The following is a 23,564-nucleotide window of genomic DNA, read 5'->3' as shown; positions in this document are numbered from 1 at the left end:
AGCTTTCTTTTTTCTCTCCCTTTATTTGCGCAAACGTTCACGCGGGGCGCCACCGCACGCGCCCGTTGTGGCATTTATTACAGTCTCGTTTCGTCGCATTAGCAAAGCCTTTCCAGCTGACAGCAACGCCCTCGCCGCTATAAAAACAAGGGAGTGTCTAGCGTTACGTCTAGACGTAACGGTACGAGCCGTTGCAGTTACGTCTGGACGTAAGAATAACGAGTGTTAAAGTTACGTCCAGCGTGACAATACAAATACAGCCCGTTAGCCCTACCGAACCGATTGGCTCTAGTGGCGCAGCGGCCAACGTGTCGTGCTCGGAACTGCGAGGACGTTGGTTCGAACCTCGCTGCAGGTGTTTATTTTTTATTTTTTTTTATTTATTTATTTTTTATTTTTTTTTTTTTTTTTTTTTTTTTGTCGCAGAAGTCTGTTGCCAGAGGAGCACGACGCGGCTCGTGGGTTACGTGCGCCCCCGCCTGCTCCTGCGAAACAGCGCGTGGCCGCGACAGCGGCCAGTAGCGCATGACGGAGACCCTGCCAACCGGCCATTGAGCGTTAGCGAAATGGCCGCACTCACGAAGCGAGGGCGAAGCCACGATTAGGTTTCCGCGCCCGAAGAGCGCAGAGGGCCTTCACTGAGCAACAGGAAAATAATGTACTCACTTTTGTGGAAAGCCACATCTGAACTAAAGTCCCTAGATATTTCCCTGCTCTTCAACAGGGAAAAATCTAGGTACTTTAATCTGGACGTAACGATAGCGGTGACTACAGTTACGTCTGGACGTAACCCTAGCAACAGCCATCTCGCAAACCCTTTGTAAGTACGTACAACGTGCGTGTTGAGCCGAAAACGCGTTTATCGCCTCATAATAAAACCCTCTAGTCGATGCGGTTTGCGTGTTGTAGTGCGCGACAATCGGCTTATCATACTTGTTCGACATAACGTATAATAGTCGCACCACCATCGTGAAAAAGAGCACGTCGTAGATAGTGATTATTGAGTTTGCTGTAATTTAAGGACGAGTTTGCAGTTCATTCTTGGGTACAGCTCAAAGAACGCAGGACTAACATGTTTTGATGCCTGGTGCGATTACACGCTTCTTCCATGCAATACTGCATTCAGTATATAGACTCCTCGCACTACATGACATTCGTATAGTGTCTTTTTTCCAAAACAATTTCAAGCACCGGCGTGGCTCTGTGGTAGAACACTAGCTTGCCACATTGAGGGCCTGGGTTTGAGTCCCACTCGATCCATACATTTTTATCGTTTTTTAAAATTTGCATATATGTTGAATTTTTGCTCACAGACAACGCCTGCTTTTTGCTCACAACCGACGACACTGACGCCAACACCAACATCGGAATTTCTGTGAAACAAGCTCTTTAACGCTATCGCATTAAATTACAATGCAAGAGGATTGAACACACTGAGTGACTCTTGTTCTGTTCAGGTCCTACCGACGGAAAGGGTGATTTTCCATCCACTTTAATTCCTTTCAATTTAGGTCATAATTACTACACTACACTTAAAGGCAACAATTAATGTCCTCTGTACTTTCCTTGGCCTAATTGCCTGTTGGATTCATTTGTTCTGTACACGCAGTCAGCCAGCAGCCCAAAGCAGGAAGCTACAGTCTAGCCACTGGTTTGAGCCATGCATCAAGCCGTTGTGCGAAGACACCCTGGGGACGTGCATCGACACTGCGGCCCACAAGTGGGGGGACCGTGTCGGCTGGGCCTTCGTGCAGGAAGGGAGGCTGTGCACTTACGCCCAATACAAGGAACAGGTTAGGGAGCCCGATTTGTTAAGGGACACGCAATTCCAAATGAAGTAGAGTGAATTTAAGTACACCTGAAGAGGAATATCAATTAGATTTGCGGGCTGTTGAAAACATCACTTCTAGTGCATTTAGAGCCTTTGCAAGAAAGATGGTCATTTAAACATAGAGCAGGACCAAAGTAGTAATGCTACTAATTGCCCTATTCCAAATGTCTTTCTTCTCGCGCATTTTCAGCATTCTGAACTGAGCTCTGTCCAGAATGTGCCAGTCAAGACCCGTAGAATCAAGTGAAAAGAATAGCTACATAGCCCCGCATCTGATGCTGCAACTGGTAGTGTGTGGTCTCTGCATACTTGATATAACATACAAGAATTATATTGGTAAACTGTAGTGAGTGACTGATTGACCTTTGCAGTTAAAAAGACTGGGCGTGCAAACACCGACACAAGAGAGAAGTCAAGACACCACAAACGCCGACTAACAACTGAAAAAAGGCGCATGACGGCCTTTTACAATGTGTGCGTGGCCAGTCTTTGTCGCATGAATGGTACCTACCGACTATCTCAGCTCTCTGTTATTCTGACCTTTGCAATATGAGTTACAAAACGTTAACATTTATATTATTGAAAATGGCAGTTCGGAACGAGCATGTTGAAGTGTGGTGTGCTTGCGACACCAGTCACGTGGATTTCCTGTCGTACTGAACATCCATAAAGTTTCTTGATTACCAGTTTCGGTACAGAATAGCCTTTTGGAACTAAGAGCATTTTGAATTGCTAATCTAGTCATTTCTCTTGGGCACTTATTGATCAATGTAAGCAATCCAAATATTCATGTTGTTAATTGAATCAAAACCTGCGTGTACATGTCAGCTTTCTGGGTTCTCTGCTATGCTTGTTTTGCTGTACTGAATTCGCTACTGTACTGTGTACAGATAGCCTCTTTCAGTCACAGGTATCTTCGATTGGTCAGCATAATTGGATGCCTAGAAAGACAGAATAGCAGTGTTTGCGTTGTGTGTTTCTCATCTTTTGTATTTGTGTCTGCATGTCTCACTTCATTAGTGAACTGTATACATTTCACACCTTTTCTGCATAGCCCTCTCTCCAGTTTTGGTATTGTTGGTTGACGAGTGTGCCTTGTCCTTACAGGTGGACAGTTTGGCCCGAGGCCTTCTTTCTGCGGGATTTTCCAAGGGTGACCCTTTGATGATCTGGTCCCCGAGCACCTTTCACTGGACTCTCATGGCCGGTGCTGCAGCCAAAGCTGGCGTACTTTCGGTGAGTGTTCTTTGCTTAGACGGAATAACATGCTGCACCGGATATGTTGTAACTGTGCTCACGCATACCTATGTATGAGCCAGTGCACATTGCCATTGCATATTGTTTTAACATGAGCAGTGCCATCTGTCGAAAATGGGAGGATTGACTCTTATCCCAGCGTGCACATACATATGTGGACAGAACATATTAGCAAATTGTGATTAAGTTAGCCAACGCCTTGCCTTAAAATCTATTTGAAATGGTGGCATACTCTCGCTTCGAGTAATGCCAACAGTTCAAGTTGATTGGCTAGCTTAATCACAATTTGTTAATATGTTCTGTCCACATACGTGCATGCTGGGATAAAAAAGGTTAAAAGGGCCCTCATAATGTGTCGCATGCCAGTGTATGTCAGTTTGACATGTTGCACTAGCCAGAAAGAAAAATTAAGTTATTGAAGCTAATTTAGTGAACTCGAACAGAGTGGCAACAGGTAGTGTAAACAGCATACTTTATAAGCACTCTGCATTAAACAGGTATCAATGGAAAGAAAGGAAGGCTTTATTTCAAGTAATATGCACTTTGTGTATAATCTGCATGTAAGGTTGTTTTTTGTTGTTGAGCATAAATACACTGGATCTGTCACTCATTGGACTAAATGGAAGTTGCTCCTAAAACAACCCACGTGCAGATAAATTCAAACACCAAAAACCAGCTACTTCTGGTACTGCTGCCAATATCAGCTGGTGGTATTGCTTGGGCACAGCAGGTATTATCGCAGAGCTGATTTCTATGTGCAATAAACTTTTAAAAATTGTTGTAGGTGTAGCTGGACCTTTTTTTTTTTCAATCGTGCTTAATCTGAGGGAACCTGGTTTAACGTACATCAATAGTCCTCTTTGGCTGCAAAATAAAAAAAAATCTTAGGGAACAAAATTACATATTTGTCGTCCACACCCTGCTCACTCCGTGGGGCGTAGAAGTTTGACATTCGAAGATGTGTGGTATACATTGGATATTATAGAATTCTAGCTTTACATTCGTAAGCAATATTGTTTAAGAAGTCTTGTGACATGCAGATGGAAAGACTGGGAAACTGCAGCAACCAAGGTAGGAGTTAATAAAGCCTTTTTTTACCTGGAGTGTGCAAATGCGAGTCGGTGGCCACAAAAGCACATTAACTAGAAATATTTATTGTTTTAAATGCATTAACAAGTTTCTCCCGTATGTCAGAATACTGCTGCAGTTTCCAGAAAGCAACAACACGTTGCGAGTGTTTGCCCTCTTAGTCAAATATTTGTAATTTAAAACATAAATGGACTCTGATTAAGCCATACAGTGCTTGCCCAAAATGAGGTAGCAGTATCAATCTTTCATGATGTTGTTTCATTGTTCAACACTGAGCTGTACACACTGTACTTAGCAACAAAAATGAACATGTACCAAAAAGAAAAGAGAAAAGGAAGAAAGTGAATCACATAAAATGGTGCAAGTGCTCCTCTTGGCTTTTGTTCACAGGCAAGCACGCACTTCGGCCTGACTCCTCCAGAATTCGAGAAGTGCCTGACGACTGTAAGTTGCGATGGTACATGAAATGACAAATGCCTTTGGTACAGTCTGCGTTGAAGGTGATGATTTTGTGTTGTAGTGGCGTATCATAATAAATGGATCGTAGGGGCATCATATGTATGGGCCTTTTCTGTGGCCACTGGTGCCTTGAGAAATCTGACTTTCCATGTACAGGGGTCTGATTGAGTTACACAGGGGAAGCAGTAGGCCCGCAGGGTTATGCAAGCCATGCAAGGATATTTAAAGATGAACTTTTTTTGACAGCAGAGCTGTTCAAGCCGACCGTTAGTGCAGAGCGAACAAAAAACAACGGGCGCGTAAAGTTAAGGAGCTCGAGCACACTCTAGCGGCGGAGTGCGCTCTTGTAAACTTAACGGTTGAAACGCGACTTCCGGTGCATGATTACGGAGCGCGCTGTACGCACTCCAACCCTGAGACGGTGCACCAAGGCGTGCGTGAGAGCTCGCACCTGTTAGGGCTTCCCAAGAAATGACGTGTTTCCGACTCTCTCCTCTGATGAAGTGCGTTCTCCTTCTCCACTCGTTCCTACCGCGCAAGCAACATAACATTCGCCATGTGACGCTTTCGTGCCCCCGAAAGCAGTAGGCGGAAATCACCGTTAAGCTAAGCTCCAAAGGCGTTGCACTCGAGCGCATTTGAGCGTGTTCCTTTGGAATTCGGAGCACGCTAACTTAACACGCCCAATCATAATCATGAGCTGGCATGCGCTCGTCCTTTTCTTCATCTTCTGCTTCACTCCCAGAAACGTGCACTGCTTTGTCCGGCGTGGAAGAGGAACTGAGAAATAGAAATAAAGAGAGAGAGAGAAAATGAAAGAGAAAGAAATATAGAGAAAGACAGAAATAGAAATACAGAGACAAGAAAAGATAGAAAAAACGGAGAAATGAAGAGGAAGAAAAAGAGAGGAAGAAAAAACGGAGAAATGAAGAGGAAGAAAAAGAGAGGAGGAAAGAAAGAGATAAATAAAGAGAAACAACGCAGGCTGTCCAGCTCCACACTTCCTTCAGGCTTGGCACCAGTAGTGAGAAGCTGCCTTAATTCTTTGTAGTGCAAAAATGAGGAGAAAGATTAATATGCTATGTGGACTACATAAAGGTTATGTGCCATACGATTATATGGGGACAAAGGAAATCTTTAAACAGGGGACATTGTTTGAAACATGCAAGCAGCATGCAGCATCGATTAGAAAGAACAGTGGGAATATTTGAGGCACAGTACAAGTGCATTGATAGAAAGCAAAGACACACAGTACACAGAAATAGACAAAAACTAACGCAGCATGGCTGACATTGTTGTAATACAGTTGTGAAACACGAGTCCATTCAGTGATGAAACAGTCAGAAGCACATAAAAAAAAAGGAAGCAACAGAAACGCTGTGTTCCAAATGTTTAGCAGGTGTTCAAATGACTGATTGGCAGCGGTTGCAAGTGCTTCAACACGCTTAGTAACACAAAGACAAACACGACAAAAAAGCGAGAGAAAACGCAGGGTATACATATGGCACAGGTCAGGCCCCACACCTGTGGCTGTTTTATGTTGCTTTGCTGCAACCTTCTGTATTTGTTGCTGTGAAAAGCTATTTATGGTAGAGCCAGCTGCTCAGCACAAATTTAAGATGAGTCATGCTGTCATAATCACTTGATAGCTGTGTATGTTCAGTTGAGACATGCAGTGTTGCTTATAAACCAGGAGATATTGTGAATTTTGTTGCAACATAAACTTGCTGATAATTGTGCATGTACATCAATGTTTTGTTGACTATTGGCTTTTAAATATGGTGATTTTTGTTTTTTATTTTTAACACAGGCATACCAGTTATGCTTAGCAAAGTGCGTTCTTTGCTGTGGTATTATTGTAATATTAGGTAATTGATTTTAGCTAACAAATTGTCATGATCTGTGACTAGTTTCACAGCAATCTGAGAAACGCATATTCTTACAGGCTGCACAAGAAATAAAAACAAACAAACAAAAACAAAAGAAGTAGACTCATAATATGTTACTGATGATTGGCTTGCACTATTATTATTCTTTGCATAATTTGCCATTGGCCTGTAGTTTTCGTTTATACCTGTTTATCATTGAACCATTTTTCAGTCACTGAATGAGGACGCTGTCACTTGGCACTATAATTAAACCTTAGTATAATGAACTATTGGATATATGGAACTGGGCCTGAAATATTTCTTGCTAATATCAACGTTGAAAAAATATCTGGTTATAACAAACATGAGATGTAATGGATGTTTTTTTTTATGTCTAATGCAACTCTTTTGTAATGAGGTGTGTGTGTACTCCTATGACAGAAGCATTATTAATTCACGCACTTTAATTGTAACAATATTCTGTTGAGAATGATCAGTTGCAAATTCACAGTCGTTTGAAGCCAGAAGAATGAAGTTTTTTGCAAATCTATGCAATGTCATTCTCACACTGGCTGAATCTGGAAACATCAGCACTTTTCTGTAGTGGAAGCTTATGGAAGAAAGTACACTTTTTTCACTGCAGTTTCGTTTTGAAAACCTCCGTTCGCTTAATGTTATGCGTAAGGTAGTTTATAGAATTTGAGTGTTGTGAAGAAATGTTAACTGTGAAAGAGAGAAAGTACCATAGTTTCTTGCGTACAATTCGCATAGAAAGATACAGAAATTTTGGAGCTGAAGTCAGCGTGTGGGGTATACGTGAATTTCTTTGTGCAAAGTGGCTTCACGGCAGAGCTTTACAGCGATGCATACAAAGGTGGCTTCACGCCAGTACGCATGTTTTTTTTTTTTTAATATTTGCACAGGTTGCAGTTGCGGATGTGGGTTATGCGCAGGGAATAGTTTTACAGGACAAAATACGGCTTGTATGGAGCCGGGAGATACAGGAAAGATCTTTACAGTAAAGGTGGTCGTGCCTTCCCAGGTGAAAATGTGTAACTGGGAATCCAACTGGCTTCAACTGGTCCCACTTCAACTGGTCCCACTTCAACTGGTTTAAGGAACACATTTCCAGTTGGTAACTGGGACCAGTTGGGAATGCATTCCCAGTTGGCGACTGGGACCAGTTGGGAATACATTCCCAGTTGGCGACTGGTACCAATTGGGAATGCATTCCCAGTTGGAAATGCTTTCCCAGTTGTGAACAGGTCCCATTCCCCGTTGGTGCCCAAATGGGCATGCTTGTACTCCAGCTAGCTCAAACAATCTTCAACGTGCAAATAATGTTAATTCTGAGCACATCAAACACTCCAATGGAACACTTGACACTCCATGTTAAGTGTAGAAGATGATCATGATTTATTGCTATTACACAAAAAATTACACAGCTCTAGGCATTCCCTGCTGTGGCTGGTTTGGACCAGCACTGTGGTTGCACATTCAGTGCAAAGATATCCTCCGCTCGGCTTTCATGCAGTGCTGTATTTTCTCAACCAATATACTGGTGAAGTTTCGGGCTGCGCAGCTGATGAATCTGTGCCATTCACCCGTGACCAATGAAACAGCGTTGCTGCAAAATAAGAGGTAACATGTTTCATATGTCTCAGAACAGTCATATAAATTTATAGATATACACAGCAGACCTGCCTTCTAACAATTCACACGACAAACAGTGTCTACAGAGATCATGCGCTGCATCTATTCCGAATTTTTAGAAGTCGAGTTTATATATCAGCAGCAAAAAATTATAAAAAACACCATTATTTTCACTCGAATTCATATGCCTACACATGCAACAGGTTCAGGAATATTCATTTAGAGTGCAAATACGGGCCCTTAGCGCTTTCTTTGAAAGTCGCGGACAGAGTTACGAGTACACTTTAGCACGCCGTTCAAAGCACAAGTATTGCACGGCACTCGTTTTCTGTGATGCTCCCAAACAAATGGCAGCAAGTTTGCGAGCACTCCGCACAAACCCATAAACAAACTTAGCTAGAGCAGTATAGAAAGCATTTGTTTACAATGCAACGTTCCATCGTCTCAACACTCAAAGCACTCTGCCTGCATTATATCTACATCTTTCTAGGATACTGAACAACTAGCACTCGAAGCATAAATGGTATAATTACCTTCAAACGGCTGCATTGCTGACAATTGGCAGGCAGCATTCCGCACACAATGGGTCCATATATCCGTCTTGTCACAGGCGTAAACACTTGTCCGGCGTTCGCCTGAAGTCAAAGTCTTCCAGAGATGAAGCTGCCGAACACTAATTCGACAAAGTCTAATTTACGCACGCCATGACTGCACGTTCCTTTTGAAAAACAGCACAACTAAGCAGCGCGACCATGGACCACCGAGCGCTCGGTAGCTAGCCCTCGTCCCATGTGGTGTACGAAACTAGCATCGCTGTTTTTCTAAATTTTATGTCTTTGTTATCCTGTTTCTTTCTTCCATTAAATATTGCCGAATTGGCACGAAATAATTCATTTCAATTTATTTTATATGTAATCTTTATGCTTGATTACTTTACTGCTTCGTTCAATGTTTGAGCCTATGAGATACGGGACTAATGTGACGGCAGTCGATGTAGAGAGGCTGCGTTTGTGCAACGCTTTGTGGGTTTGTGTCGGCAGGATGTCAGCAGTCAGTCTGTGGCAGTCTCAGCTGTGGTAGCTCTCGGCACTGGCACTACTCCATTTTTCGTTCTCGTACGGAAGTAACCGCTGTGCTGCACACAAGACTATTAAGCATGGCATGCTCCCAGCGAGACGACGGCAATATTAACACCCCAACGTCAATTGGGCCCGCCTCGGTTGCGCGTATTGTCACCGTGATGGACGTAAAAAGATTGACAACAGCTTTTTAATGTTAGTTGAATGTACTGATACTAAAACAAGCGTACGCTTGTGTGCACTGTGTTGCGCATTTGCGCAACGGAATAATCCACGATAATATGATTTTGAAAAATACATATATATCAGGTGAGGTAAGACTGTATATATTAATGTAATGGGGTCTAAACAACACGAAGAGGATGACGTCTAAACAAGAAAAGATAATTCATTCGCAAACCATGAGATGCTATTTTCTTATTCTCTCATTGTCCTAGGAATATTACTAGGCCAGTGATGGTACCCTTCTGCGAATAGGACACAAAAAGCTCTTAGATAAAACCCATTCGCTCAAGTGCAGCAATGCTGCGTATGCGTTCGAGTTCAATTATCTTTCTTCTTTCACTTTGAAGAACCGTACAACCAGGACAACTGGTCGCACTTCCAGTTAGGGCGCAACTGGGACCACTTGCTTCCAATTTAACTGGTTATGGTTTCCAACTGGGATCAGCTTCTTCCAGTTCAACTGGTCATGGTTCCCGTTGGTGGCCAGTTGAGCTGTAACTGGTACCAGCTGCTAACTGGGACCAGTTGCAACTGGAATCAACTGGGACCAGTTGAGTTGTAACTGGGACCAGCTGCTAACTGGGACCAGTTGCAACTGGAATCAACTGGGACCAGTTGTTTCCCAACTGGAACCATTTGATCCCAGTTGATACCAGTTGAAACCAGTTGGATTCCCAGTTACTCATTTTCACCTGGGTTATGGACAGGATGTAATGTACAGTACTCGAAACCTAAGGTTTGGGTGGTAGGCTGATCGGTAGGCTGTTAATCAAGATTCTACTGTTCTGTAGTGTATTGTCGTCATTTTTATCAAGACAGTCGAAGATGGAATGAATGTTGTTCATCCACTGCTCACCTTTGAATACTTTAGTAAGGAGCATGCTTTGTTCGACAGGTGGACTTCAAAGGTATCTACATTCCACAGCCATTCAAGATCTTCAACTACTACGAGATGCTGTGTTCCCTAATACCTGAACTGAAGGACTCCCCGCCAGGGCAGCTCAAGTCGAAGAAGTGAGAAAGCTGTTATTTTGCTGTGTCCGCTTTACACATGCGTGCAGCAAGACTTTGTTTTTTAAATGCTTATGCTCCTGGACAAGAAGTACATTTGAACAAATATTTGTGCAAGTTTCGAGCTCCAGGCCTGACATTTCACAGTGCAGCTACTTAATTGACAGTGACAATTAATTGACTGGATAACAAAAACTGGGATAGCAAATGAATAATCAGAAGCTCATGGCTGCATGTATTTTCCAAATGATTTTTACAAATGATTTACCTTTTTTCAATTTGTATGAAATGTGTTAACTGTGTCTGTGCTGCTGTGAATCCTTGTAATGGGAGCGGCGGGCTCATCAAGCTGTTGATAGATAGCTTTTATTTGCCTATCCTTTGTCTGTTTTTGAAATGGACAAAAACAAAATTGATTGATTGATTGATTGATTGATTGATTGATTGATTGATTGATTGATGGCAGGCTTAGCTTTTTCTGGGGGCACACAGGGCACTTTGTTACAAAATGAGTAATAAAGCTGTTTTTTTTTATTGTATATGATCATTCCATTTTATACTAATTCTCTGAAATGTGGAAATGCACTAATTTCCTACGATATTAATCAACTTTATGGCTCTTAAGAAGCAAGATTAACTACATACATAGTTAATCTTGCAGACATCCAACATACACGTGTAGGTTGGTTGTCTGTCACGATCATATGAGTGGCAATTTAAGCTGAAACTTGTGGGCAGCATTTGTCAAGGCTATACACCAGAATGCTATTGTGGCTGCAGTGACGACGCCTTTGTTGAGAACAGAGCTGCAGACTGTAGTAGACAACAAGCAAAAGGTGTGCACTGTTGCAGCATTCTGAGAGCCTTGTTTTGAATGAGAGTGTGGCTAAAAACAGAAACCTCCACAATCCTTTTCTGACTTTTACTTTTTAAAATTTCTACAGGTATCCATCCCTGAGGACTGTCATCATCGACAGTGACCAGAGCATGCCGTGAGTTCTTTGCACTGCTTGTTATTGCTTTCTGAAACGATTCTCATAATGACAGCAACCATGATTGACCTTTGTGGGAGGCCACGTACAGTAATCGTGGATTGAAAAGTGAAAATTCAGGGCTAAGCAATGCATACGCTTTTGCTCCCAGCGCCTAAAGTTCGTGTCATAGGAGTATTGGCATAATTTTGACTCGGAGCACTTACATAAGATTCAACATTATCTTCAGCAGCTAGATTTGCAGCGACATGATGTGGATATTGCGAGCAGTTACTCATAGCAGCTATTATACTAAAAAAACAACGTTGCATTTCAATCCGTGTGTACTGTATGTACAGACGGGTCCACTGTTAAAGGGAACACTTGTGTTTCGGGTATGTCCGGATATTGCTCTCCTACAAAAGCATAGTGGCTTAGATTTGCATAACACTACTGGTGACTGATAGTTTGGAACCCTTATGGGTTATGGAACCCTTATGGGCCTAGTAATGTGCACGAACAATCTTTCCGCATCTACTAGCCGTTAAGGGGCCAATAAAATGAAAGTTGCTCATTCGAGTGTTCCCTTTAACAGTGGACCGTACTGTACATCTAAATGCAGAAAGGTTCGTCTTGGCAAAAGACACAGAAATATGCCAAACATTGACTGTAGTGTGAGTTTTCATATAGTGGGTCTAGTAATGTGCACGAACAATCTTTCCGCATCTACTAGCCGTTAAGGGGCCAATAAAATGAAAGTTGCTCATTCGAGTGTTCCCTTTAACAGTGGACCGTACTGTACATCTAAATGCAGAAAGGTTCGTCTTGGCGAAAGACACAGAAATGTGCCAAACGTTGACTGTAGTGTGAGTTTTCATATAGTGGGTCTTGCACGGTTTGAAAAAGTTGGAACATTTGCTCCACACCTCTCCCTTCCCCTTGCCTTCATTTACTACGAGAAGTCAATTTGAATCACTGTTTGGATAATATGAAGCTTTCGCTCATTTCACCTGCCTTGTCAGCTGTGCAAAAGTGATAGGCAAAATGCAGTTATTGCACAGAAAAATTGACAAATTGGGCCCGTTGATGCTTGCTGTAATGAAATACTAGTGCAGTGGTGTGTAGAACAGGATGGATTGAAAAAAGCAAAGAAACGCTGTCCACTCGCACTCTGCATCTTTGTTTTGTTGGTCTTGACCTGTGGGCCATTACTCTAAAGTGTCTTCTGGCTAACTCTGGCTGAGCTTGAAAAAATCCATGTGCACGTTCAGGGGATGCAACCAACTCAGTACTGTTTACTGTGCTCCTGTCCAACTATGGGTGTTTCTAAAAATGAACTCAAGGAATTAATTAAAAATGAATAATTAGCCAAGTATTATAATTATCTTTTAAATTCAAGCTGTTCAGTGGAGAAGTTGCCTAGTCTATCAGTGTCCAAGTAATTTCTTTTCCACGGTAATAGCTGTTAAGTACCAGTTAGTAGTTCATTGAGCACTTCTAGACATTTCCCTTTACCTCCATCTACTGTGATTTCAATTTTTCCAGGCTCCTAAGAAAAAATGCGAGATCAAAAAAAATTTGTTACTACGCAGTTGCATGGAGCAGTAGCATAGCCAGAATTGTTTTTCAGGGGGGGGGGGGTATGTTTGTACGTGCATTTGCATGTGTCTGTGTATATACACACATGCAAAATTAAAAAAAAATTGTGGGGGGTTTGAAACCCACCAACTCCTCCCCACCGGCTATGCCACTGGCATAGAGATACATTACACTTTCAGACATTTTATCAGTGAACGAACAATGCTGCACCTAGAGAGAATGTATGAGCAGACGACAAACGAAAATGATAAGGGGCAGCCCCTCTCTTCATTTTCAATACATTGCCGTTCACTCACAAAACTTCTTCGCTTTCTGTGTTTGTTTGCAATAAGAATGCCAGCGGAGCTCAGAGAATAGAAACATTTCATTTTATTGCGTGCCTCTGTTGACCTATTTGGTTCATTGCTTCAACAGACAAGCTGCCTTGGGAAAACTGGAAACGGAGGTCATTGTACTCTCTCCACCTTCGTTGTTCGAGGCTTATTCGTGCCTGCAGTGTGCATGCAGCATCGATAATCTATTCGTAGCACATTTGAGGGCAGTCATGTTGCAGAGCACTTGTGACTAAAGTGGTGCTTTTTCAAGTCTCGTGGACTTTCTTAGAAGCTTGGAAACATTTAAAACTGTGTAGCTATTACCACAGAAAGAAATTATTCTGGCACTAATTAATAGGTTCCTCGGCCTATGTACTGAATAGTTTGTTTTTGAAGAAATATTCTTAAAGTTGGCTAATTAATTACTGGTATTAACTATAACAACTTAATTTAAAAGATACTCTTGAGTTGGTTACAACTTTGCATTTTCACAACATGCGTGTGGATTTTTTTAAAGTTTGCTTGATGCGTGCAGATGTTGTTTCTGTTGTGCCTTTTTCTGTGAGCGAGCTGAGAGCAGGCATTTATAAGTTTCAACTGCTGCAGTCAGAGCTGAACACAGAGCTGGTTTCGTCCCCTCGTGTGTACGTCATTGCTGCAGGGGCTGCGTTGCTCTGCGAGATCTGATGCAAGGGGGAGAGGCCGACCTGCAGGCAGCACAGAAAGGTGTGACCGCTGGCGATCCGTTCACCATAGTGTTCACTTCCGTGAGTTGGCTGCACGTGCACGCACAGCTCCGTGTGTGATTGCCCTGAACCATATCTTTTTTGTTTGTAATTCACCTTTTGTTTTGTAGGGCACGACTGGAACACCTAAGGCTGCTGTGCTGAGCCACAGCAACTTCATCAACAACGTCCTCATGTATGACCAGAGGGCTAAGCTCACGCAGGTCAGTATAATTCCCAGCCTTCACCTTGAGTGAACAGCAACACTTTTTGCAAGTACAGTCGAAGCTGCTTACAGCATTATCTAAGTGCTGTGAAAATCTCATTGTTACAACTAGGGTTCCCACCTTTTCACCCCCAAAGAAACTGGCCCTTCGAGGGGGTCAGGGGCGTAGCCAAGGGGGGGGTTGGGGGGGTTCAAACCCCCCCCGAAATTTTTCAGTTTTGCTTGCGTATATATACACGCACACATACAAATGCATGCACGAACATACATAAAGTATGGTTGAACCCCCCCCGAAAAAAATTTCTGGCTACGCCCCTGGAGGGGGTGGAGTAGTCGGAGGGTTAACAGGAGATTAAATTAATGTTGAACAATAGACGCAATGTGAAGTCTTTGACATGCAGTGCCATTTAATGTAACATTGCTTTCCTTCAGCGAATTAAACCTAATCTACATTTACACAAAAAACAGAACACTGAGCTAACTAGTCTGGCATGAAAACACCCGTGATTAGAATGATATATGCTTGCACTAAAAGTAAGATTTTGGCTATTGCTGTGAATGCACTGCACTGAAAAGGAACCGGACGTACTTCGTCCATAAAAAGCTCGTTGCGTCTGAATCCACCAGGCCAGTGATATTACAGACACAAATGTATACAGTGCATATGCCACAAAAATGTGGGGTATTCATATATACATACATGCGCAATAATATGTTTTATTCCAGTGATCGCTACACCTTAAGGGATCTTAAAAAAGTGGTTTACTAACCGTGTAAGAGTGTTGGTGATCGACGATAAATATTTACCCTCATAGTTCTTGAACTGACACTTACAAAACACCCCAGAAATAAAATAATTACGATATTATGACAAAAAAACTGTCAATGGTGGCCAGTCTTAGGTAAGGACCGGCAACCGGTGCGCTATCTAAACCACCGGCCGGGCTGGTCTAAAATCAGACGGCTGACAACCCTAGTTATAACACGGCTGCATAGAAAAAAAAACATTGAGGAGCCCTTTCCCTATCAAAAAACTGGGGGCTCCGAGGGAAGCTTTGCACCTGGAGCCTGATGTACTACTTTCTTTCTTTCTTTCTATCGCATTGCACAATGCTCCCTCCTAACTGTTTCCTTCCTTCATTCCGAGAATTCCACGTGCAGCGCGACACTTCAGTCGCTACAGGCAACAACGACGGCCATGCGTTCGCATCCTGGCTACAATGAAATGTGGCAACGTGAGATGACATATCACCTCAATAAAATATCAGATTGCCATATCAGAAACGATTGATTGCCGACAAGCCGACAATCGAGACAGCATCAATTATTGGGAAACGGCGCATAGATACGCATGTGACTGGCGCATCTTCGAGGGTTGCATTTTTGTACACTTGCCGGCACTGGGTTTCTTGTGGACGATGCCGAAATGTATAAGTTATAAAAGTGTCGCTTAAAAAAAGAAACGGGGAGGGGGCACTTGCTCGACATCCCTGCACGGCAAATCAAACGTCCTCGATTCGCCAGTGTGTTTCATTTCTTGCATGCACTTTGGATAGTGGGCATTACTGTATGGTACAATGTAACCTTTCGCTGTCAGTCCTTTGTTTGGTAAAGCGCTTGAAATGTCGCACTTCCATTGTAAGATGTGGTGTGCAAAAGATTGTGTCCTCGGGTTGGTGAACTGCAGGAGACTGTGATGTGCAACCCGCTGCCCTTCTTCCACGTGTACGGCCTGAGCGTGGTACTGGCTCGTACACTGGTGCTGGGTGCCAAGGCCGTCGTGCCAGCACCTGCGTACGATGCTGCTGCTGTCCTGAAGGCCGTCCAAGAGCACAGGTGACGCGGCATCTCTCTGGAATGCCATTATGGAACAAATAATGAGATGCTTATACTTAAAGGCTCATTTAGTGGCATACAGTTATGCTTAAGTATATTCACAGCCAGTTAATTGGTGACATACTCTGCTCAGTTCTGAAATGGTAGGTCACACTCTTCTCGGCTGTGTGTTTCGTCAAGTGCACACATAAGGTGCGTCAAGCGCATATGTATGCGTTAAGTGTGTGTACATGAAAAAGACTCGTCTGTATTTGTGGTTAGACAAAGCATTGCAAGATGCACCCAGTATTGCACTAACGCCATTGCGTATACCAGAGTACCACACACTAAAACTCTCTGTTGGCGTAAATACAGTGACACGTGCCCAGGAAAAAGAAAACTGCTTGTGTTTATACTGCCAGTTATCTTTGTTTCACTGATGTGGCGTTCCCGAGTCGATAAAATGGACTTTCCTTCTGTTTATGTGTTTATTCCTTTTTTTGTCTCGCAGTTATTGTTGCACAGCTTCTAAAATTTTACAAGTTGAAAATTTTTTTTCTTTTCCAGATGCACCGAGCTATATGGTTCGCCCACCATGTTTGTGGACATCATCAACTCTCCACTGAGGAAACAGTTTGACCTTTCTTCTCTGCGGCAAGGTCAGCCTAACTAGACACTAGGAAATTCATATGTCAAATAACGTATGCCCACAATAGCATCACATGTTAAAAAAAGAAAAGCCTATAAGTGTTAGCAAAAAGCGTCAAAATTGTGCACGAGTTGTCTATCAGTCATAGCACTGCCCCTTAAAGTAAAAATTAAAAAAATGAAAAGCTGAAACATTAATAAAAAATAAGAACAGAAACAAGATTAAATAGAAAATAAAAACAAATCTAAAAGCTGAACATTCCATAGAAACTGAACCCACAACCTCTAACACGGAAGCTCTGTACATTACACCACGAATGCGAGCTAACATGTTGAGACTCTTAATATTTTTTTTTATTTCACTTTACTCTGTCTGTATCTCATGCTGAAATGATTAGCACAATGCTGTGCTTGTTGATAACAAGGCTGATTGATGGTGCAGTGTCAAAATTCAGCATTATACTTGGGCGTACCAACCTACTCGACCAATTATGAACGACGAAAGTTTTTTTTTTTTTCGTAGTTGAGGAATTTTCTCGAACAAAAAAAATTTCATTATGGTGTTTATGACAGATGGCGGTATTAACAGTAAATTACAATGTCAAATTGACGCAGGGTAAAAAGATTATGCATTGTAAACGTTGCAAGTTTCTCATCCATTGTGAGCAAGACTAGAATAAGTCGTAACGTTTGCTTTGTGTATTTGTGTTTTGGGAGTTTTGTTGCATGAAATGTTACGGATTTCTTTTGCTCATAAGTTGTTTCAGAAAGCTATAGCATATTGTCTTGTAATGACAACACTAAAATAAATAAGGAATTGTAATAGATCGAAGATTCAGCTGTTGGTGTTGCTTCAGTAAATCTATATTTGTTCATTTACTTATTTAGAAAACATTGCAAGCTCTTTAGAAGTACTATCGCGCTCAGTATGAGCTACATCACGCGAGCGCGTGGCCGAGCGCTCTGCAAGGTTGTACAGTGGCGCCGATGATGGCATATTTTCGAGTCATCGGGAGAGAGTTTGGCTGTCCCCACGAGCGCGCATCGCCTCCATTTGCTTTCACCCTCGCCCTCGTTTAGCCCTGCGGTGATATCAGCTTCGAAAATGATAACTTCGAGGGTGAGAGCAAGCAAGTGGGGGCGATGCGCGCTCGCACGAGCAGCCAAACTCTCTCCCGATAACTCGAAAATATGCCGTGATCGGCGCCACTGTACAACTTTGCAGAGCGCTCGGCCACGCGCTCGCGTGATGTAGCTCATACTGAGCGCGATAGTACATGCAGGAGGGCTGTTGCTACAAATAGGTCAGAAAAGTATGGGCAGTAAAATAATAAAAAATGTACACACACTGTAGAGAATAAAAATATACTACCTATATACAGAAAATGTAATTAATTATGCAACCATAACGACTACTGCAAAGAAAAAGCTGTTGATAAAGTTATACCTAATGTGGGGCAGTGCCAAAGGAAAAAGGCAAAAGTTATAATGCAACTTGCTCAGCAGTCAATACGATCACTATTGTCAGTAAGTTCTGCTAAGAAGTGATGAGGGTAATATATTCTACCCCATTATTGTGCATACTGTGGTTAGATATGTGCAGATCCAGCTGATTAGATACTGAGGTAGCTTTGTCTTCTGGAGCTTATGAATGAACTTCAAGTGACAGACAAGATCAGACTCACCACAGTTGTCTAGTGTGGTTATAATGCTTGACTGCTAACCCGAAGGTCGCGGGATTGAATCCCGGCCGTGGAAGCCACATTTCTATGGAGGCAAGATGCTAGAGGCCTGTGTGCATAGATTTAGGCGCTTGTTAAAGAACGCCAGGTGGTTGAAATTTCCGGAGCCCTCCGCTGCCACGTCCCTCATAATCATATTGTAGTTCTGGGACATAAAACCCCGACAATTTTAATTAAACAAGATCAGAAAAGCCTTTCTGAAGTTCAGGAATACGACATCAATTTTACCAGATTTATAAATAGTGCTGGTGAAGTTGTGGGTGATTGACGCCAACTGAATGATGGTAGAAAAGCCCTTCCTGAAGCCATGCTACGCCATTGTAGGAATGCTGCCTTCCTCTAGAAATGATATATGTGGTTGGCTATGGTATTCTCCAATATCCTTGAGGAGATAAGGGAAGTGTATCGACAGTTTGTTAGTAAAACTGCTTTACCATTCTTATGCATAGGTACAACATGTGCTGATTGCCAGTCTGTAGGAAGGGTGGTTGAAGATAAAAATGCCCGAAAATAAGTGCAAATCGAATTTTCCTACAGTAGTGCAAAATGATTTCACTCGGTAGTTGCTGGCATCGTTTTGAAAAGGCTTCATGCAGTCAATGTGTGGCTAGTGACCTTAATTTCGAGTCTCAAAACTCTGTTTATCAAAAAAAGATTGTCTGGGTATTACAGTTCTGAGTTAATATTTTATGTTTTGTTGTAATGCCTTATTGTTGTGGCAACAATCAGATGTGAAGTTCTTGGCACATCTTGAGCTCTCGATCATGGGCACTCCTGCGACTGATTTATGAACTGTGGTGTGTACTATGCATGCATCTAGAAGTATTTCGGCTGAGAGGGTAGTTTGAAAAGATAACTGAGCTTTCTTATAAAATGCAGCTATGTAGGACATTATAGCGTTTGATGGGACTTTGCTGTCAGTGCATGCCATTCGGTCTACTGCACTGCATGGTCTAGACAAATACCAGTGCACTGCATGAAACTAAGGAATAATGACAATGCAGTTGTAACTTTTTCTATCATTTTTCATATTGTTTAGCTAAAGCAGTGCATTAAACTAAAGCACCTGGCCACAATTGAAAGCACCTTGCTTCACTCAGCTTATGATGTTTTAACTGATAACATAAGTGGTGTCGCAGGTGTGACTTTATCACTGTGGCCTAGTGCATGATAAGGAAGAAATGGAGATGACTCCATGTTTTTTGCCCTTGTGCGAGTCCAGAGCTTGCATTGTTGCTTTGGAAGCAATGGATTCTGCCTGCTGTATCCGTCAAAGCTTACTGAATCTGGCAGCTGAGGTCATTGACCTATCATTCTAGTTATTAGGTGTGAAGCAGCTTTTGCTCGGGGCTGTGTCCGGTGGTGGCGTCCACGCTCCACTGTGCATGCGCCTACACTCTCTCCCACTCTTCTACTATACGCAGGTGTTCGGTCGCCTTCTCTCCTCTCCTCCCCCGTGCTGCAGCCGCGGCGCAGCCTCTCATCCCACGTGATGCAGCTGCGCTGCAGCCAAATAACAGCCTGTAACCCACTCTCTCCTCTCCCTCCCCCATTTCATGTGTATATAAGCGCGTGCGCTCGGTCGGCTTCCGTCATTCTTGCTTCGCTCCCGTTCAGATGAGTTGCAACGTCAACGTCGGTGCCACTTGATCACTCGGCGCTAGTGGAAAGCAACGCACAATCACAACGTAATGATCACACAAACACTAAATACAAACCTCACATACTAATGGAAACGCCGAGTGAACATAACGGAAACTTGGTGTGCGCCCCCTGTGCTGCTTCGCATCCCCTCATGGTTCCCTTGAGTGGGAGATAATGTAATTTTTTTTTGGGTGCTTGACTGCTTGTATTAATTGATTTCAACTCTTTTAGGAGAGTCTGGTGGAAATGTCGTCACCCCTGCAATACGTAGCCTTGTCCGAGAAAAGCTCCACGTCAACGTGAGGGTGAGTACGGAAAGTCTTGTTAATGCTGAATGGACTCCTGCCCTAGTAGATTATGCATGTATGCTGTGGACTACAAAGTCATTGTGTTGTTGCGTGATGTGTTGCATGTCGCAATCTCACACGTTTCTTTCTATGATAAAAAAATAATATCTTGGTGGCTGACAAATAGTCACACTATTAATTGATCTTCATATTCACATTGCCGACTACATCGATGATTCGTTATCTAAGTAATAATTCCAGAATTAGCATTCCTGGTTTTGGTAACTTCTCTTTCTGTATGCTGACATTTTATATATTTAAAGAGATACTAGCAGAAGAGTATCTTGAAGGGCCATTTGGTACATATTGTACTGCGATGAAAACAGCGTGGAAACTGGACAGAGGGTAAGAAGTAGACAGTGTTGTCTGCTTCTTTCTCTCCATCCCATCTTCGTGCTGTTTTTATCGCATTATCAAAGAATTACGATTTTAGTGGGAGTAAGTTGCAGATCCCTTGAGATGTTACAGATGTTACAACTGTATTGCTTATTTCCTGATGTATCTTCTGGCTGCTTAATTGTTGAAATTTCATCATACATAAACTTTAAAGTGCCTCACTTCCACCATCAGTTCTTCAAGCCTCCTGTAAAGATATTGAAAACTCATGTGGCATTCACAAACAAAAAATGTTGATTGCAAAAAGTGCTGAACTATTGCAAATAAATTGCTCCCATTTAAATTTGAATCTTAGTGCTTGGGAAGTTTTATCGATCGTCGTGAGTTTTTTTTTTACTGCATTGCTCACACAGTGCTGGTGAGTTTTCAGGTGTGAGTCTTTGAAATTTACAGCTTGTGTGAACTTTCCTTCAACTTTCTACACGAAATATTAATGTTTGGTTTAGCATGGCCCATATCTGTTAACTCAAGCCACAAGGACCATGAATTGTGCGTTACAGTTACGTGTGCTAATGACAGTACCGGTTTGTAAATTCTGTTGAGCATGCAATTGTGAATTTGGTTCTCAGTATATATCCATGACAGATGCTCCAAAGATTTTGACCCTAGGGGTTTGCAAAGTCACGAGCTTGATTCTTGAGCTTTGCAATTATGTTCTTATGGAAGGTGAATGCAAAGTTGCCTGTGTAGTTAACTACTGCATGTGTGCATTGAAGATGACCACAAAGCCAAAATTTCATAATCTGCTTGTTGCTCTGGGATGTTGTATTTCAATGACAGATATAGCAAAAAGCCTGTAACTATGACACCTTTGATAATACACATTGATGTTGAAGCAATGAAATAGTTGGATATTGTTAACCCATCTCGCTGCAATCTGAAATAGTGGGCTTGTCCGAACACCTTTGCTCCCGTTGTTCAGGTGGGCTTTGGCACTTCTGAGCTGACCACGGCAGCGATAGTGACGAGCAATGATGACCCTGACGACAAGCAGCTAAACACTGTTGGTCGACCACTGCCGGGCCTGGAGGTGAGCTTATCTTCCTTTTACTTAAACATTGGTGCCGCATGTTGTTCTAAAGAAATGTGGGGACGAAATGTTGGCGTGACGCAGCGCACCAGGCAATGCTGTCGTATAGCAGAAACCAGACCAAGCTATGGTTGCTATTAATACGTCTCACAGTGCTGGGTGATGAGGAGTTCTACCACCGGCATTGCAGACCTCACTGGTGCACGAGATTACACGGATGGAATGTTGTCAGTGTTTGTAACTTGATATGTATTGTCTATTGTGCTCCAATCATTGTGTGCTTCACCTTGTGGTAGGCGCACAGCTGAACATTGACCCATTGCAGCTGTCTAGTGGTTATGATGCTTGACTGCTGACCCAAAGGTCGCACGATCGATCGAGGCAAAATGCTAGAGGCCCATGTGATTAAATTTAGTCGCATGTTAAAGAACCCCGGATGGTCATAACTTCTGGAGGCTTTCACTATGGCATCTCATAATCGTGTCGTGGTTTCGGAACATAAAATCCTAAGAATTATTTATTATAATACAGCTGAACAGTAGGAACGCTGGTTCTTGCGTGCACCATGCCTGTGCCAGCAGTGGAAAGCAGAACGCTTCTTTGGCTCTGTTGCAGAGCCAATCATTTGAAATCTAGTTTGCTTTGTTTTACTTGCAGTAAAATGTACTGCTGTCTGACATCTCTGGAGACCTTCTAACCTCCCATGGTCACGTGCATGCCGTTGATACTGTGATCGCCCGGTGCAAGCATGGACAACGCGAATGTTTCTCGAGTAAATGCACACATTGAAGGGGATGTCCCATGTGTCCTGAACCCCCCCCACCGCTTCCTTACATTCGTGTCTGTGCGGCACCAGCGTGTGGCATGTAACAAATTCATGACATCCTTGTTCCCACCTGTTGCTATTCTTTTGCTCTGGAGGCACAAGAAAGGTTGATTGATTATTGAAGAGTGCCACATCAAGTGCTGGTCCTTCAATGCTGGAGTGCACGTAGCTACACTGACTGTGTTTACATTAATGTATATCTGTTGCTTCTGTGTCCAGCCAAAACTGATATTTGCTTGCGGATAGCTCAGGAAGTCATTTGTGTCTGGACCAGCGTAGAACTAAAGCATCATGCTTGAATGTCAGTGCTTATTGTTGGATAAAAAATTTCAGTAAAGCAGCTTATAAACGTTTGTTATTTTTATTACAGTTGAATCTTGATCTACCGAAGTGATGACCATGATCGAATTATTTCATTAAATTGGGAAGTTCGTAAAATCAACAGTGATCTTTTGGTCCTTCAAGATCTGAAATTGTGACGTAGCAACACCCAAAAGCTACTGCGGCATTGTTTTTGCCAGCAGCCCTCACCTGTGCGTGTGAAAAGTCCACAGGGGCTTCCCAGACCTCCTATGACCTCCCAGAACCCCTATGACTTCCCAGACCTCCTACGTCGTTCGGACTACCATTTCTGGGCAATGCTTGCTAGGTCACGTGAAGCTGTGACAGGCTACTGATATGCGAAGACACCGAGAAAGAATGCAGTAATTGTGTGACCAGGCCTAGCGAGAAAGTCGCGAGGGGACTGTCAGTCCTATCTGTTGCATAAACAGTGCAGTAAACCCATTGCTCTGTGAATGGGCGCGGCG

At 42.8% G+C, this 23,564-nt stretch overlaps 1 protein-coding gene across 1 annotated transcript in view; it reads left to right on the top strand.

Moving 5' to 3' along the window:
- The first annotated feature begins 889 nt into the window (after positions 1–889).
- LOC119373571 (medium-chain acyl-CoA ligase ACSF2, mitochondrial) overlaps positions 890–23,564 on the top strand; it is a 38,428-nt gene continuing 15,753 nt past the window's right edge. Inside the window, exons 1-12 of the mRNA XM_049411227.1 lie at positions 890–894; positions 1,610–1,793; positions 2,939–3,067; positions 4,568–4,621; positions 10,357–10,475; positions 11,417–11,464; positions 14,018–14,123; positions 14,213–14,305; positions 15,995–16,143; positions 16,690–16,781; positions 20,388–20,461; positions 21,822–21,929. Of these exons, the coding sequence (XP_049267184.1) occupies positions 890–894; positions 1,610–1,793; positions 2,939–3,067; positions 4,568–4,621; positions 10,357–10,475; positions 11,417–11,464; positions 14,018–14,123; positions 14,213–14,305; positions 15,995–16,143; positions 16,690–16,781; positions 20,388–20,461; positions 21,822–21,929 (1,161 nt within the window). The remainder of the gene's footprint in view (positions 895–1,609; positions 1,794–2,938; positions 3,068–4,567; positions 4,622–10,356; positions 10,476–11,416; positions 11,465–14,017; positions 14,124–14,212; positions 14,306–15,994; positions 16,144–16,689; positions 16,782–20,387; positions 20,462–21,821; positions 21,930–23,564) is intronic.

The sequence above is a fragment of the Rhipicephalus sanguineus genome, chromosome 11 (assembly GCF_013339695.2).
Source record: "Rhipicephalus sanguineus isolate Rsan-2018 chromosome 11, BIME_Rsan_1.4, whole genome shotgun sequence".
Lineage (NCBI taxonomy): Eukaryota > Metazoa > Arthropoda > Arachnida > Ixodida > Ixodidae > Rhipicephalus > Rhipicephalus sanguineus.
Note: the sequence above shows the minus strand (reverse complement) of the source record. Positions and strands in the feature narration are given on the sequence as shown.